Raw genomic sequence first — 19,500 nt, 5'->3', positions numbered from 1 at the left:
ATCCGTCGACATTTGTGATCGTGTCGTTGGTGAAATGTTTAGGAAAACGCTTTGTACATTTTCCATCTGCCATGCAAGGCGATAAACGATTCAGATCACCGCATGGGCCATGAATCATGTTTGTGGTAACAATATCGAACAGTAGTTGATCAGTAGACGGATCTATAATTTCCGCGGAAATTACACTATCGATTTCTTCAGGGCGTATTTTGTCGACTAACCAAATCAAAATATGTGCATGAGGTAATCCTCGCTTTTGCCATTCTACCGAATACATCCAGCAACGTGTGGGACCAAATACGTGTAATTTTGTAATGAAGCTCATTAAAGACTTCAATTTTCGTTTGAACACACGTGCTGTAATATCATGACGATGTATTGCATTTTGGCTTGGCAATAGCAAAGATGTAATCTCCTGCCACTTTGGATTACATGTAAACGTTATAAATAAACACGGTCGTCCGTACTCGCGCACGAAAGTCATAGCATCCTGTATGTATTCTTGGATATGACGTGGACTGCCTATGTAGGATGATGGTAGAATGATAGAGTTACCAATTTTGGTGATGTCGGCGTCGCTCATGATAGCGTCTCGCAAGTGAATATATTCTTCCGCACGCAACTTCTGTTGATTGTGTCGTAGGAATTGCAGTCGTTCGCTCTCTACCTTCGCGTACATGTCAACCATGAATTGTTGGCACAGCTCACGACATCGCAGAATGACGTTGTCCTGACCACGTCGAATCATCATACGATACGCATAAAAATCCATCGAGTTCACTTTCTTGTTTGTTTCGGCTCCTGTAACAACATATTCACAAATATTAATTCATTCATAAATATTAATTCAAAATGAATAATGATGTTTATAATGAATGAATTACCTGTAGCGGGATCTCGTTGTTAAATGTTTATGCAATATCCGTCTTGTCCCTTCCAGAAAATTAGCGGATATTGGAGAGCTTCGTATGAACGGTGTGTGTCAGCGATGAACTCCAGATTATTGTTTCTTCTTCGAATCACGATTTCTCGCGGCGATGTGCGGTCGCCAACCATGATTCCAGCAACGTCGTCAACAACAGGCGCATTGAATCGACGCAAGTGCTCTCCAGCTGGTGTTTTATCAGGATTGATGACAATAGCGTGGTTGTCACTTTGCAATTCGTGCATATATGATTTGAAGAATTTCAATAATTCGTTGTGCTCATTCAATAGGGTGTCCAGTTCGCCGACGATGCGCCTGGCATTAGGCGAATTGAGGTTATTGTAGCCGCAACGTGCATCCACGCGATTGATGTCCTCACCGCCCATGAAGTAAATTTGTAAAAATTTATGTGGTTCGTTTGGCATTGGCAGCAATGAGCCTACTTTGTGGTACACTTGGCCTTTGATTTTGAACGTTGAATGGAATTGTTGACCATTTGCCGCAGTATTGTGAACTATTTCTGTAGCTCCAAACGAAGTCATTTGGAAGCATGAATTGAATGTGCGAATGGATTTCAGGAACAGATTTGAATCTGGATCCGTGCCGATGAGCAAGCCGTTCAATGGTTCTGGTGGTGTCTCAATTTCTGGTAGTTGCACTTTTCCTGATGCGCAACACATCCCGGCTGACTCATGTTTGAATTTTAGCGCATGACAATGGGGACATTCTTTGTCCATAGCACCAATCAGCACTTTCGGATGAGCGGAATATTCAATATCTGGCTCGTATTCGAATGCAAGACGAAGGAACGAAGCGGATAATGCTCGATGTACTTGTTGACGTTGTCGGTCATTTGCTCTGCGTGTGTTAACTGCAAACAGGCGCGCTTGTCTCCGTTCCAATTGTTGTTGTTGATTTCGTTCAGTTCGTGCCTCTTGTGATTGAGATTCACGCAATCGCGACATGCTCACACGCACATTTTCGTTATCTTGTTGGATTTGTTCGTCTGTGATTTCTGCTCTAATGTTTCGCATGTTTGTTGCTTTATTCGTTTGACGGCTCAAATAGGCCCCCTTGCGTCTTGCTGGCATTGTACACTGTAACACAACACACACACACACACACACACACACAAATAGATAAATTAAAATAAATCGTACAACATTTTGCACACACTGCCTTGTGATATGCCGAATGAAATGTCAAAATAACGCAACGCTTCTCGTGAATTCTTCTTGGACGTAGCGCCATCTGTCATTCAACAACATAAATAATTTCGTTCTGTTTGAAATATGAACGACGGTTCATTTGTTCATACAAAAATACTAAAATCGCGATTAAAAAATGGGAGGGTGGAAGTAGGAGGGTGAAAATTTTGGGTTATAGGTATTTTTTGATGCCAAATAAAAAAAAATACAAAAAAAAATGTCAAAAAAATAAAAGAAATTTTTTTCTGGATAAAGATACCCGAATCACCTAGCGGTATGAAATATACTTGTTGACCTATTCTTATACCTAACAAATATACATAAAAAAAATCATAAAAATCGGTCGAGCTTTAAAGAATTTTTTTTCTGGATAGAGATACCCGAATCACCTAGCGGTATGAAATATACTTGTTGACCTATTCTCATACTTAACAATTATACATAAAAAAATTCATAAAAATTGGTCTAGCGGTTTCGGAGGAGTTCGACCACAAACATCGTGACACGAGATTTTTATATATATATAGAGATGTTTTGGTCATAAACACTACTATATGTGTCGCTGAGTTTCAAAACCCGCTATAACACTTTTTCATTGTGTTGAGAAAATCAGCAAAAACTTTTTGAATCAAAAAGGTTTTTGAATATTTCAGTACCTAGTGTTATAGCGGCATTTGATAGACACATTGATTTTGTTTCATAAATGACAGTTAATCGTAGCGGCTTTTGAAAGAGGCGATACAATTTTCATGTAGAGATTTTAATAACGAATCCAACGATATATATATATATCTTAATTATTTCAAAAAAGTGTTATAGCGGATTTGAAACTCAGCGACACATATCTACTCAGACACTTTGACAGTGTATTATTGTGTTGATAACACTACTTATTAATCGTGATACTTACATTAGAATAGCAATGATAGAATTAAATTCTACAGTTTTTTTTTATGTTGAGTTGATTGCTATTTTGGTTGTCACACCATTATCAAGATCGGTAGTCTTGATAGTAAGATATGAATGTGAATGATTTATTTATGGTTTAACTGAAATAAACCTATAACGTTAGGTAGAACACTGAACTACTATGGAATTGTAATAAATTTGTCATTCATTCCTTCTATAAATTATCTCTACTTATTTATATCTAGTCATTTTTACTGATTCAACTCAGACGTAGGGTTGCAATACCGAATAAAAATATCAATGCCGATATTTCGGTATTTCTTATTAATTAGGTACCGGTATTCGTTAAAACATATACGAAAAAACAGAAGTACCTATCAATAGATATTTACAGCTATAGAAATCTATTTCAAACATTCATATTTTATATTAAAAATATCTAAGTACCTACATAATATTCTGTTGATCTTTAAAATTATATATATATAACAATATTATGTTAATCGTACAATTATTTTGACAATCAGTGAAAAAACCTTCATCCTTGAATTAGATTTCGTGATTGGATTATATATTTATGAAGGCATGTAGAAGTCTGTATGTTTTCTTAAGCTAAACAAGTATTAATTGTAAGACATCTGAAATATCAATCCATTCTTCTTATGTTCTTAATTTTTAAATTAATTGATTAATAGTGTATTTTGATCGATCAGCACGTCAACGTAAACGCATGCTTTCTTAATACCGAGAATACCGGTACTTTGGATATTTAAAACCGGTATTTCGGTATCAATAAATATTGGAATCCCGGTTTTGATATACCGGTATTGCGATCCCTGCTCAGACATAGCGCCAAATACCAGTCTCTTCAATGAGAAATATAATTCTTCTTAGAACCTCGTTTTCGAATATTTCCAGAGCCCTTTCGTCGTTTTTTATAATTAGTGTTATCTTTAATGAAGTAAGAGTAATTCTAATAAGTAATTCTATATAATATATATGTTACGCCGAATGTGCGAAATTGACTATTACATGAAATGGGTAAAATTTTGGCTAATTCATGTAATAGTCAAGCCCGTTGCCTTATTCATGAATTAGGTAAATTATCTGCCGAGTACGTGAATTCACCAGAGTATGGAATTCTTAAACTGTCAACATGACAGTAGAAAAAGTAAATTTAATACGGATGGTTTTATTAGTTATAATTGGACATAATATTATATTATTATTATTAGGTTAGGTTAGGTTTTGTAATTCTGAATTATTCAACGGAATGTCCATTTTGAGGTTAGTTAACAAGTGTCTACAAACTATCACAAACATACAATCGACTATTGCACGATTGATACCCAAGCACGAATCAAATCGTGAAAATACCTTTTAATAAAATTCTTATTATAGTTTCAGATTTTTTTTTGCGCATAGTAAATTCGTAAAATATTTAAAATACTTATACTTATAATTCATAAAAAACGTCATTGTAGTTTTTGATTGGTGTATATTTATATAATCAATGACATTTGACACATTTGGTTAGTTTGATTAGTTGCAAAAAACACCACCGGAGCGCGACCACCTATTTTGACCATAGATAATATACGTAAATTTTGACCAATGCATGAGCATTTTGACACATACTATCTAATTTGTCCAATGCATGAACTAGGCAGAAAAATTACTGCCGAATTCACGCATTCGGCAGATATTTTTTCTAATTCATGAATAAGGCAATGGGCTTGCATTTTTCATGATATAGGCAAAATTTTGCCCATTTCATGAAATAGTCAATTTCGCACATTCGGCGTAACATATATATTATATAATACGTAATTCAAAACCCACTAAAAGCGGCGGGATGATGCGGGTGCAAACCAAAAAGCAAAATCTAATACTGCAGAGCCCACTATAGACGTATAACTGGGCGAAAAAGGCGAAAAAGGTGACAAGCATCGATAAAATTTTCCATGAAATATGACTCAATGTTTCATTACGTACCTAGTAATAAAATATATAATATATTGGTTTGGTACACCATTGTTTGATATATTACATTCTAGTTAAAAATTCAGTTTATGAAGGTTCTATAATAACAAAAGTGAATTTATTCATTTACTACACAACTTAAAATACAAATTTGCAACATGTAAAACAGTGTAGATTTTCTTTAATCGTTAAATTTATATGAAATTTATTATTGTAATACTTCGACATTTATGACCTCATGTCATGTAGGTAATTGGCATAGTCAACACGTTATGGGTTATAAAGAATTACGTTTGTGCTGCTGGTTGCCGACTCCTGGGATAGATAGTATTGCAGTTGGTTTTAAGGATGATAAATGAATATATTGAAATAAAAACAGTTAAGAAAATATTTGCTTTGTGTACAGTCAGGTAGATGATGTCGATGTGTCATCTTAACAATTTAAAAGAACTATCGTCATTGCTTTTTTTAAATACGTAATTTCACCAATAAATAACATTTATGATTAAATTTATCATATATTTTTTAAATTTTATGATGTACCTATTGCAAGAGAATTAATTACGATAAACATAATAATATGGTATTTCAGGATAAATGTATGACAATTTATTGTATACACAAAATAATTTGTCTTGATACTATGAAATACATGAAAGATAGCGAAGATTTATTGCTTTGAAATACGTTTTTCATAAAGTGTGTCATTTTTTCTGTGACTCAAATATATTTGCATTTAATGAAATGTTTTAGTAATGCCTGCATGTCTACCTATTATTAATCGATTGACGGCATATCGGTATGTGTTATCGCAAAAACATATGTTATAAATTATAATAATAACATACATACTTAGTTATATAACAAAAAATATGAATAATCATATTAACCCTGAATAATTATAATCCATTGATAATGTGTTGAAAGAATTTTTATTTTTTTATATACATAGAGAGATATATTATGGCCTTACATTGAATGCAATTGCAAAAAATGTAGACTATGCATACCAAATAAATGAGTATGCATTTAGGCCACTCAGCCATGTTTATTATTTTGATAATTTAATAAATCCGTTTAAATGAGTTATTTTTTACTCTGTACTAGAGGTGAGTTGGGAATACTGTCACCAGTTTGTGTACTGAAGTATCGGATGAAACTACCCATACTCAGTACGTGTGGCCCAATAAACTTGTTCCAAAAAACTTGTGATGATAAATCATTGCAAGTTTCGCTGACTAGTTAGTAGACTTTCAACACTATTGACATTAAACGCGTGCGAGCGAGATAGCGCTCGAATACAATTATATTTTAATTTATTAGTCTATGCATGCGAATGACATCATCTTATGTATGAGAATAGGTCATAATTTTGCTGTAGCAGCATATTATTCCCTCGGAAATGTGGTGAGGTAACTGAGGTGATGCAGTTTACAATAAAAAAATGACTGTTCTTCATTATGTTAACAAGAAAGAAAGAAAGATAATCAAACAGGAAAACAACTCATAAATTTAAAATGTGTTTAAAATTTTATAATAAATGGGACATTTCGAAAACCCCAGCTCAGTGTATTTTTTAGCGATTCTGTTGAAGCCAATATTTCAAATACTAATATGGAGTTAAGTTTTAGTTCCAGTTTACTATGAGATTTATGTCGCATACGCACGCCAAACGCTTTATAGAGTATTCCAAATACTAGTAAGTATTTTGGAACAAGTTTTGATACTTAGTATTTTTTTATACTGGTAGTAAGTATACTTAGTCTTCAAAATCGACCAGTTTTCGTACCTCTACTCTGTACTTAATAGTTACAGTGGATACAATTTTCAAAATATGGTTTATCACAAATTTTTGAAAACATCATCATAAAAAATATGTAATTAAATACTTAGGTAATAATTGTATGACGGATAATGATTTAATATTTTAGTACAAAATATCAAATCAAAAAATTCAAATACAATGCAAAACAAATGTAATTTTCTCTTTAATGTTTCCACGTTTTTTTTATGGAAGCTGAAAAATAATTAAGAACCTATCTTGATTTTTTCTCCGTACTTTGGTTCATACTTATAACAATAATTTATTGGTAATGAGTAGTTATTGAAAAATAATAAATATCATTAATTTCTGCTGTTTTTACTGTGAGGCTTGTGTTATTATGTCTACGAATACCTGCCGTTCATTAGTAGCCTGAAAGACGTGTCTCTCATACGTAATTCACTTGCCGTTTTTTAATGTGTGATTGATTCAGAGCAATGGCCAAAAAATATGTTTGGCTAATAGTTACCTACACGATTATTCGTATAAAAAATATCATATTATAACGTCTACTCTGTGGATACAGTGTATCTATTATTTATATTTAAATCATGACATGATACAAATAGTTCAATTATTGTTATTGAAGATTTATGGACTCTCGTAAAAAGCAGCGAAATACATATGTTTTTTTAACCTTTTTAATATCACCAATGATATAATGTGATAAAGAAACTAGATACAGACGAAAAAACTTGAATTACATCACGCAACATTTTGAAAATACACTTACGAACAAGCATTACAGCCATACATTTTCTTCTAGAGTCTAGACTGAATGTTGAACATCGTTTCCTCTTCAGGTTTTAAAATAGATACGAGTATATTATATTTATTGGCTATTAAATAATGTATTTTTTTATTAATGTTTAATTAATGTATTATTTTTTTTTAAATTCAATTAAACCATGCCTAATCCAATCCATAGTACATAATACTAAAAAATAATCGTTTATCTATAAAACATCTAAAATTATACCATTATACCGTACATGGTTTTAGATACTTTATAAATAAAAGAATATTTTTATCTAATATTTAACATTTGTTGTTTTTATTGCAAAATTGAAAAGATCGAAATGTAAATAGTATGACTAAAACTATAATTTTATTAAATAAAATAAAGAATATATATTTCTGTTATTTTTTAATCATAATACAACTTTTAATAAGGTTTGAACATATTATTTACCTATTAACAAACGATTTCAATGTATGTAAAAACTCAAGAATTAAATATTTAAAAAAATGTTTTAATTATGTGCGGGTTAATAATGATTAGCTTCATATTATTATTATTGATTTAGTTTAATAAAATACTTTTTTTATTATCTACTTATTCCACTTTAAATAAATAAATGTGGACCGGTTTCGTCCGCCTCTGTTTTTCTGCCAACTGTTTTCAACAGTTGAAAATGTCCCTCTAAGGCGGACGAAACCTATCCAGATTTATTTATTAAAAGTGGAATAAGTACTAAAAAAATGTGTTTTATTAAATTAAATCATTAACACAATGGATTTCCACCATGAATTGATAGTTAACACGATAAAAGAAAACCTATTAGCTTCGTCTGACACCTTCACTATTAGCAAATTAAACGATGCATTTATTGGGTTTTGTAAATATTTAGCTCATAATACTAATAATATATATTTTTTAGCTCCTTTCAATGGAATTAATCCACCATTGTGTTGTTTTAAATGCAATCGTGACTTGCATTTGATTTTTCTTCACTACATTAAATCTATCCCACAGCCCGGAGAGAAACTGAAATGTTCGCAAAGCACTTCTCCCTTACTATCCTGATCTATTCTGTACATTATAACTAGCCTACAAATTTTTACCGAAAAATGCCAAAGTTTGAACCTATATTTGATATTAAAAAAATCTCTTTTCCGGTATTTTTAGATTTTATAATGAAGGGCCTAGAATTTTCCTTATTGCATCCATTACCACCCTATTCAACTGATCTGAACTATCAACTAAACAATAATGAAAGTCACCGTTTTGGCAAAAACGTTGCTTGGTGTTGTTAATTTTTCTCTTTCGAGACGTTTCAGATGTCTATGCTAGTAATATCCATGATAAAATATTAAAAAAATCATAAGAAAACGTTTTTAAAAGCAATAATTAAAAGAATCAAGGATAATTTGACAGCTCAGACACTAAATTGTATGGAATGTATACTAACATTATTAACGCCACCTGGTGATAAAAGTGTAGAACTACTGGACCTTTGCTGTTTTTACACAAAAATGCCTGGACTATTGCTGTTTTTAGAAAAGTGGCATATTTTGGAGAGCAGATTTGAGGGACTTAGGATTTTTTTTAAAAATATATCTTTGCACAGTTGTGTGTAATCATACACAGGGAATATAGAAATGCAATAAAATGAAAATGGAAAAAAGTGGACATTTGATGTTTTTATGCCAAGATCTTCAACTTTCTTACAACTTTATGAAAAGTCGCAATGTTTACAAACAACTTCCAGTATGATAAAAAGCGGTATGACTAAATTTGACCACAGCTCAATGAATCCTAACCAGGCGGAGAGAATGGGTCAGTGGACAGTGGGTACAATAATTATTCAATAACTGAATCTGTTCGCATAGGTAATTTTCGTAATTTTATGCTCATACACGTATCGACTGAAAAAAATTAGAGGCTCACTTATATTAATTTCAGTCTCGACAAAAATGTTTAGAAGGCCTTTCGCTCACGGAGAAACTAAGATCCGACCAACTAGTTGTTGATGGAACTTATAAACTGGCCAATGACTGATGCTTCGCACACGGCACTACTGAAGCCCACTTGAAATAATAATCTCATAACCTCAAACTGTCAAGCACATTGTCTTTCCTACATGATTCCAAGCCTTTTCCGTAATAACTTTACGGGAATATTCTGGCAGCCTGTAATTATACAAGCAGAGGTATTTCTCAACCTCCACCACAGATTTAAAATTAAAAATCGATTTTTTTCCTTTTTTCCCCTTTGACGTTTTGACTCGTTATTGCTTGTTCAGTTCAGTTTAGCGCTACCAATTTTGGTAAGAAAATGTGATTTTTCATCGAATCTACTGATATTGGCACCACTGTTTTATGGGGGACTGGAAACTGAGAGACTGGGAGACTAACATGTCGCGACTCTTCAGTTTATAAGGAACGTTTTGATACTGAGAGATTCCAGTCTTGCCGTGAGCGAGCCGCCATTGAAATACATTAGCTAGCTGCTAGAGTGTCTAGCTAGAATTTCAGTTTCAGTATCGTCTTTTTTTAGTATTCTCGTGAGCGGCAAGCCTAAAGAGTTGTTCGGCGAACAATGATTAAATTTTCAATAAATTTTATAAGAATTATGAATGACATCTTTTAACATTTTTTTTACTCAAACGAATAATTCACAAGATTTAAGAATGTGACATCCTTTTTATTGAACATACATAATTTGTATACATACATAAATACAGATTATCTATGTTCAATAAAAAGAATGTTACATTCTTAAATCTTGTGAATTACTCGTTTGATTAAAAAAATATTTAATTAAATTATTGGCAAGTTCAAAGTAAGTTACAATAAAAAATCTTAGAGTGGTCCGTGAAGATGGTTAGTAATTAAGGTAATTTAATACCTACTTTGATTTAAAATAAAAAAGCCGATTGCCAATAGTAACGCAATTTAGAAAGCGCTTCAGATTGTGTTATAAGAACCATTAGTTTAAATTCGTCACAATTAGATAGGATTCCTATACCATAGTGGTCAATGCACGAGGGCGTGAATCCCTAGAGACGCAAGTTCTAATTCTGCTGGGTGTCATATTTTTTTTTCAAAAAAAAATCTTCTATTGGTTGTATATTTCTCAGAAGTGTTTTCAAATTATGAATGACATTTTTTTATTGAAAATAGGTAGGTAGACATATCTCGGAAACTGAATAATAAATTAAAAAGAGTTTAAATAAAAGGTGTGTGTATTACACGATACAAAAAGTATGTTTCTGAAGGTTTTCAAAAAAATTATTTAATATTTCAAGAGGTATTTTTAGTAAGTTTAGTGTATGTATCGATGAGCCAACAAAATTGACAGTTAATAAATTTTACGTTTTTTGACTTTATATTATGATTTTCCCGTCAATTGATATTTTGACAAAGTCGATAATTCTATGATATCTGAGAGAGTGCATACCTACAATGATTATTACTAAATTTTACGTTTTTTGACTTTATATTATGATTTTCCCGTCAATTGATATTTTGACAAAGTCGATAATTCTATGGTATCTGAGAGAGTGCATACCTACAATGATTATTACTAAATTTTACGTTTTTTGACTTTATATTATGATTTTCCCGTCAATTGATATTTTGACAAAGTCGATAATTCTATGGTATCTGAGAGAATGCATACCTACAATGATTATTACTAAATTTTACGTTTTTTGACTTTACATTATGATTTTCCCGTCAATTGATATTTTGACAAAGTCGATAATTCTATGGTATCTGAGAGAGTGCATACCTACAATGATTATTACTAAATTTTACGTTTTTTGACTTTATATTATGATTTTCCCGTCAATTGATATTTTAACAAAGTCGATAATTCTATGGTATCTGAGAGAATGCATACCTACAATGATTATTACTAAATTTTACGTTTTTTGACTTTATATTATGATTTTCCCGTCAATTGTCATAAGTAAAAGAGAGATCCAGACACTTAGAGTAGCACAACGTGGCATGGAGAGGTGTATGCTGGGCATAACGCGAAAGGACTAAAAGAGGAATGAGTGGATAAGGAGACAGACAAGGGTTTGCGATGCAATAGAGTTCGCAAAAAGCCTCAAATGGAAATGGGCTGGACACATAGCTCGAAGAAGAGACAATCGTTGGACAAACTTAGCCATCCAGTGGTATCCTAGAGGTACAACACGTCCGCAAGGTAGACCAAGAGTCTGCTGGATCGATGCAATGATAAAGTTCTGCGGAAGTACGTGGCAACGCAACGCACAGGATGGAGAGAAGTGGAATCAGCTTGGAAAGGCCTTCATCCAGCAGTGGATAGATTCAGGCTGATGATGATGATGATAATTTGTTATTTTTGCATTAAACTTATTACTTAAATTTACTATAACTACGGACAATATTTTGATGTACTAAACTAGGTTCGTATCTTTCAACCTGAACGAAACAAATTAAATTAAACCATAGACAATATACGTACAAATAGTATGAGTAGAAAGTTGACCGGAAATGGTTTGAGATTTGGCGTTTGGTTCAATGTATCATTGAAAATCAAACCGTTCTCGGACCATCAGAAATGGTTTGACATGAAACGTCAAACCAATTCGGACGATCCATAGACTAATGGCAATCTGTCAAAGTGTTGATAAGCATTATTCGGCATTTACATATCGTGAGGTGTTCATAATAATATGTTAGTTCACTTGAATTATGTACATTATAGATTAATAATCAGTACATATTATGCATAAGTAACCATACGCGAACAAGACGCCGCTTTTGGGCTTATTATCTTAAAATCCAGCCATATTTTCTATGCAAAGAGTTCGATTTAATATCATTACTATAATTATTATGTCAGACCAAGAATTATTTATTTTCATTTTATTTATATTTTGTAACGGAGATTCTAATTTACAAACTGTGTTAAATCAACCCGGAATGATCTTTATATTACCTACCTAACGAATTTTATCAATTTAATATGTTCGATTGTCATCTAAGTCACAAAATCATACTGTCGACATGAACAAGTGGTCAATTATAAAAAGCTCTCATCAAAAGTAATTTTTAAAAACTAATCATACCTATAAATCTTATAAATTAACTAAATGGCTACCTATTCACGAAGCATTCTTTATATTTTGTACATTTAAAATGAATGAATACGAATTTGTATTATTGTAGACAACGATAGGAGGTTAGAATTTCATAACAAGTTGACGTTTCAATAAATATGTTTCTGTTTTAGAGACTAATATGTTATGAATTAATTTTAAGTACTGGCAACACTAATTAGTCGTCAGACATTTACCAAACGGTCCCAAACCAAACGGTTCCATTTCGTTTGTTTGATTCAGGTTGAATGATACAGACTTAAACTATGGCATTATTCTCAATTTCAAGCGACGTAGCTTACTAAGATAAGAAAAGACAGGGTAATATTTATAATGGCATAATATACATCTTTCCTACATAGTCTATGCATAGATTAATAAAATATATTTATTATTACTTATTACTAACAAACTATGATACTATAATCATATTAAAATTATGGTAATGGTTGATATCGAAAAGGTACAAAAATAATATTATAACAAATTATTATGTTGATATTTATATTCTGATAATATTCATTTGGTAGTTTGCTGTGTGGATTACTGTGCTGCCCTTAGAACAATAATGCATTGCTCGAGGTGCCAAGAATTCAATGTCGTTTAATAGATTATATTATGTAGTTAGGTACCTAACATTGTGATTATGCTGTTTTATTTCACATGATTGCTAATTGTATTATTTGTATATAATATAAATATCCAATGAAAAGGGTGTTCACAATTTACTATAACGAACCACCATACTTTAAGTATATTATGCTTATTTAAGGTATATGTATTAGAAGCAATGACATAATTAATGAACAACGCACTCAATACAGTAGCTAGCAAGTAAATTCGCGCATAGCGACATTCGCACATGTATATGTAGACGTCACGCAATTTCCATTATGCGATATCACGCATCGGGAATTTATAGCAATATCACCTTTATTGTAATGGCGTTAGAACCGTGTTTCTAGTGTCAATGTTCATTTAAGCGAACCCGTTCGAACCGAACCATTCGGCAGACCCGACAAAAAGCATCGGGAATTTATAGCAATATCACCTTTATTGTAAATGGCGTTAGAACAGATTATGCCAATCGGCAGACCCGACAAAAAAGTGAGTGTCATTTTTTTTCCAGATGCTTCGTCCATATTAATGTCATTGATAAGAAGACATATAATTAGACAAGTAGGTAATTATTACTGTTATGGTATTATGTTTTTTTCTAACTGTACGGTATTTTTATGTTAATATACTAGTGCAATAAGATTAAAACATAAATTATGATACTAATACTATCAGCAGAGGGTACTTGATGGAATTTAAATTTAAATTCTAGTTGATTTAAATTTTGTACCATTCCATTTGAGTCGTTTTTTGTGACCCGGGTTTCGCCTTACGGAATCTTTAGGCACTATGCGCACTCACCAATGGTAAATGCACACTGACAGCGAATACAGTTAATTCTAACTTTTATTATAATAAATTAGTACAATAAAATAGGTAAAAACTTTATCACCTACCACCCATTAAGTCAAAGATGACAATAAAAAATATAACAAGAAAATTATGAATAGTTGAAGTGTATGTAAAAAACCCTACCTATACCTACCATAATGGCTCATTAGATACCTAATATATATATATATATATAATATATATATACTATAATAATATATTATTAAAAATTATTATAAAACTCATTAAGGTTATTTTTTTTTGTTAATTGGTTGGATATTAAAGTGATGTGAGCCCTGTGTTTAGATGCTGTATTTTTTCAATGGGTGTTTCAATCTAGCTAGAGCATATCGTCGGTCCCTATTAAAAAAGTCGGATATGCAAAATGCTATTTTTCAATACCAGCAATCAAAGATGTTTCATCAAATATCCTTTGTGACATATTGCTTGCCATAATGAATAAAAATACGGGTTACAGAAACTTTTCTAAACGTTTATAAAAACATCCGTCTGTCCGGTGAACATAACAGCAACGGTCGGTAAGAACCGACATTGTTATTCGGACACTCTCGGTAGATCCGTCATTTTTAACTTGAGCATCTCGAAATTATTCAAAATTAAAAAAAACTGTGATTGTGGTATTAATGTTTAAATTGTTTAAATAACTTTTACGTAATAATCCAATAAATGACTATTATCTTGAAAAGAAATCTGCCAAGAAACTTCTTCAGAACAAGGTCAAAATCTACTCTAGGTTGTAAGGGCAGTAATGATTAAAAATCATATAAAATAATTGCATTTTTAATACTATTTCCTAAAGTGTTGTAATCGTAGATACCTCTACTGATAGACTAAATTAATTCAAGGAATACGTGGTCAAATATATTTTTTTTCGAAATTGCATTCAAAAATAAAATGTATGCATTACAAAATAATGCACTATGATACTATCCTACCTGTATATTTTCTGTCAAAATTGGTCATTGATATATTAAGTGGACAAAGTGTTTGAATAATTAAATGGCACTATGCAATATATTTCATTTTATTTAGTCTGCACAATCTATCATATATGTGATTAAAAAAATAACTTCATCCGCATTATAATAACGGTAAAATTCTGGGTAAAACTACATTACCTAACACCGTTATCGATATAGTATGCCCAACGTGTCCACAACTGTATAGCCACATATGTATAGTAAAAATTCATTTTGATATGCACTTACCCTGAAACCGTATCCGGAAATTTGTACGTAAACAGTTCACCGCAGGACACTTATTCGTGCGCCGCAGTACGTGAAACATGAGTTCGTATAACATTTAATCAAATGACGAGTTCTTCGTTGAACATTTCACCGTGGAGTATATTTGTACGTATGCTACAACATGTGGCGAATTTTATGAGATGTCTTTACTAGGTTAGGTTAGGTTAGGTTAGGTTAGGTTAGGGTTAATCTAATTGAAACAGTACTATTTGCAAACTATCGCCGCATAAACCTAACCTAACCTAACCTAACCTAACCTAGTAAAGACATCTCATAAAATTCGCCACATGTTGTAGCATACGTACAAATATACTCCACGGTGAAATGTTCAACGAAGAACTCGTCATTTGATAAAATGTTATACGAACTCATGGTTCACGTACTGCAGTGCACGAATAAGTGTCCCTCGATGAATTGCATGCGTACAACTTACATGTATCCCCCTGAAACAAAGGCGATTGATACAGATTGCTGTTAGATAATTCACCTATTCTGAAAACGAGGCCACTTTAGTGTTGAAATATTGTATTTAACTCATTCCCTGCTGAGTAGATAATGATTTTTTAATTAGCACCTTTAAAATGCACGTTAATTACATCGATCGGCCGCCTGATCATTACGCGCCGGGTGCGTCATCCGCGTCCAAAAGGTAAAGGAAAAAAGGAAAGGAATATTTCAAAAGGAGTTGTATGTTAATATGTTAATTTTGAGTATCACTGGTTTATGATATTCAAATTACACCTGCAATTGAGTTAGTGAAAATTAATTGATAGTATTTTAAATTATGATTCTCGTAATTGCTGCATTTTAGTGGTGTCATATTATTATGTGGTTTAATTTCATATCATAAAATAAAAATTTACGTTGCGATTTTTTTTATAAAATTCATTAGAGTTATTATGTGTATTTCCATTGTTATTTATAATTTCGCAGTGCTGTGCATGTGTCAAAATTACAATAGAAGAAAAACAAAAGATGTAATAGTAAATCACTCGGTATCGCAAATTAAGTTATAAAAATGCATTTGTATTAAAATTGTCACCAGAGCATTATTTTTTCATTAGCTAATGCAACCCGTGTAAAGATTCACATGTTAGATAATCACATAAAAACGTGATATAGACGTATCAAAAATCTGAATACGTTAGGAAGTAAATTATATCTACGAGGATGCTATAATACTACATATTATTATGTAGTCACTTCTATTGTTATGTGGAATTTACGCTGCATTTAATATGTTTGTGTATACAAGAGAACCATTGACTTTAATCGGGCCCTTTCGAAGTAAAATTTTATTTATTTTTACATGAATATTACAATGTATTAAGGGCGGACGTGCTCAGCGTGGGTCAAAATTGAGCTTCTTTCTATTTTCAAAGCATGATCCTGGACATTCCTTAAGCGTTGTAGATAATCTATTTATATAATTTTGAAGCCTTATTATCTTTTATAGTTATTTTAAACATTTGATGACTGCATAAAGTATTTTTATTACATAAAATAGTATTCTTTTAAACCTCTCGCTCTAATGTTTTAGAATATAGTCATATTTCAGTACATAAATGTGCAGTGGTGTTAAGATTTTTTACATTTATTAATTTTTAAACGCATTCATAAAAACATTAGTATAATTTATATTGACATTATTATAGTGAAATATTTACGATAAAAAATTATAATGATAATCTCTGTGATCCCAAATTTGACAAGAATTGGGCTTTTTATTATTCAAAAAATGGGCAAGATTAACACATTTGAAGATAATTCTAAAGATACTCATTATAAGCTATGTCTTTGACCATTCAAGTGTGATAAACATCCTACGAATAATGATTACTTTATAATAATTATTGACCTAAGAATAAGGTAGTGTTATTTTGAAATACGCCATTTCTTTTGACATTCCCCACTGGTTAAGCTACAACATACGGCCGTAGCCATAAATTGACAAACTTTAATTTAAGTAGGAAGTAAAATGATGTCAACGCGCGTGTTTGAACATAAAAAAGTATTATATATATATATAAAAAAGAAATGTCATTAAACAGTAGAAACGTGTAAATACAAAATAAATAGATAGGTACAAGGAAGTACACCGTATGAGTTAAGCTAAGCAGACAATATTTTAAGAATTTATATAAAAATGCCCACCTATACTCATTCTCGCGCAGGTGGAATATGTCAATATCCTGAGTAATACAGTTGAACAGAGTTATCGCCCTCCCAATTGGCATTACCAATAACATGTTAGTTATGCACCTTGGGAGAACAAACAACGGATGCCCTCGATTACTAAGGTACGAGGGTGGGTCAATAATTCCTTAGAAAAAAGCATTAAAACAGGTTTTATTTTTGTATTTTTTTTTTATTTCTCAACATAATTTCCTTGGAGCTCAATTACTACACTTGGTTAGACGTTTCTCAATTTTTTTTAAACCGTCAGAAAAATAAGTTTTCGGAAGGTCCTCAAAATAAGCATTTGTCCGATCGATGACTTCTTCATTTGAAAATAAACGTTGTCCACTTAGCCATTTTTTTAAGTTTGGGAAAAGGAAAAAGTCACTGGGGGCTAAATCTGGCGAATACGGTGGGTGGTCGACCAATTCGAACTTCAATTCTTCAATTTTAGCCATTGATCGTAAACATGTGTGAACACGGGCATTGTCCTGATGAAAGAGGATTTTTTCCTGTTTAAATGAGGCCGTTTTTCTTCAATTTTGTTTTTTAGCTGGTCCAATAAAGATACATAATAATCCCCTGTTATTGTTTTTCCTTTTTCCAAATAGTCAACGAAAATAATTTCACGTGCATCCCAAAATACAGTAGCCATAACCTTACCAGCTGATTTTACGGTTTTCGCCTTCTTTGGACATGGTTTGCCTTCGCAATCCACTGCTTTGACTGTTCTTTCGTCTCGGGAGTATAGTGGTGTATCCATGTTTCATCTACAGTCACAAAGCGACGAAAAAATTCATCCGGATTGCGTTGCATGAGCGACAACAGGGCTTTAGAGGCCACCACCCTACTGCGTTTATTGTCGACTGTGAGCAAACGCGGCACCCATCTTGCAGAAATATTTTTCATGCCCAATTTGTCATGTAAAATAGAAATGACGCTACCTTTTGAGATCCCTGTAACCTCAATTATCTCACTCAACTTTAATCTTCGGTCACTTAACACCATATCGTGGATTTTATTGATCATTTCTGGTGTAGTCACCTCTACAGGACGTCCTGAGCGTGGTTCATCCTTTGTTGATGTACGACCACGTTTAAATTCATTTAACCAGTTATAAATAGTTGCAAGTGAAGGAGCAGATATGCCGTGAACTAAATCCAACTCATTTTTTATTTCCTTTGCTGTTAACCCTTTTATATTAAAATGTTTAATAACAACTCTAAACTCAATTTTCTCCATTTTCCATTTTTCCATTTTCCACAAGCAAATTTTTTTTTAAATGTACGAGAAACACACAACAACCCGACCAATCTGGTTGAAACTTCGCAGCATACTGAATCGGTAGTGCCGCTGCATGAAAACAAACCGCTTGCAGTACTAGTCGCGCCACCTGTCGGCTTTTCTAAGGACTTATTGACCCACCCTCGTAATTATCAGAGACATACAAGCCAACATCACCAAGAATGGCAGAGTTTCCATTTACGCCGCGTATAAGTCGGAAAAATATGTGGCTAAATAAAGATCCCTTCTAAACTTTAAGCTACAGTATGTAAGCATACCTAAGAGAAAATTAGTCGGTAGACGAGCATTTAAATGTCATTATTTTGGACACATATAAATAAATGTACAGGTGAAAAAGGTTAAAAATAAACGGTCCTTTTCCACTTTTAAAAATATTTTGAGTGATCGAAGACACAATCTTACTACCGAACATTTGGAACAGTACCTACCTGATTGTTAACGTTTACAAGAGTAACAAAATGTTAAACAATTTTTAATTAATTACTTACTAATTGCATGATGATTTTGAAATAAATAACTAAAAATGACTATTTTTATTATTATTTAATATTGCATATTTTGACACTTTTCATGCATATTTCAAGCTTTTTATGTT

The 19,500-nt window shown here is 32.2% G+C and overlaps 2 protein-coding genes across 2 annotated transcripts in view; one reads left to right on the top strand and one right to left on the bottom strand.

Annotated features, from left to right (window-relative positions):
* The window catches only part of LOC147073452 (putative peptidoglycan muropeptide transporter SLC46), a 121,997-nt gene that overhangs the window by 32,763 nt on the left and 69,734 nt on the right, over positions 1–19,500 (top strand). The gene's annotated exons all lie outside the window — the stretch shown is intronic.
* Positions 180–2,123, bottom strand: LOC147073453 (uncharacterized). Its single transcript, XM_085945172.1, has 2 exons — positions 885–2,123; positions 180–801 (listed from the first exon to the last, which is right to left on the bottom strand). The coding sequence occupies exon 1, from the start codon at positions 2,014–2,016 to the stop codon at positions 904–906; it is 1,113 nt and encodes a 370-aa protein (XP_085801298.1). The 5' UTR covers positions 2,017–2,123; the 3' UTR covers positions 180–801; positions 885–903.

The sequence above is a fragment of the Rhyacophila brunnea genome, unplaced genomic scaffold, assembly GCF_057557595.1.
Source record: "Rhyacophila brunnea isolate RB1 unplaced genomic scaffold, BYU_Rbru_1.0 scaffold_18, whole genome shotgun sequence".
Classification (NCBI taxonomy): Eukaryota; Metazoa; Arthropoda; class Insecta; order Trichoptera; family Rhyacophilidae; genus Rhyacophila; species Rhyacophila brunnea.
Note: the sequence above shows the minus strand (reverse complement) of the source record. Positions and strands in the feature narration are given on the sequence as shown.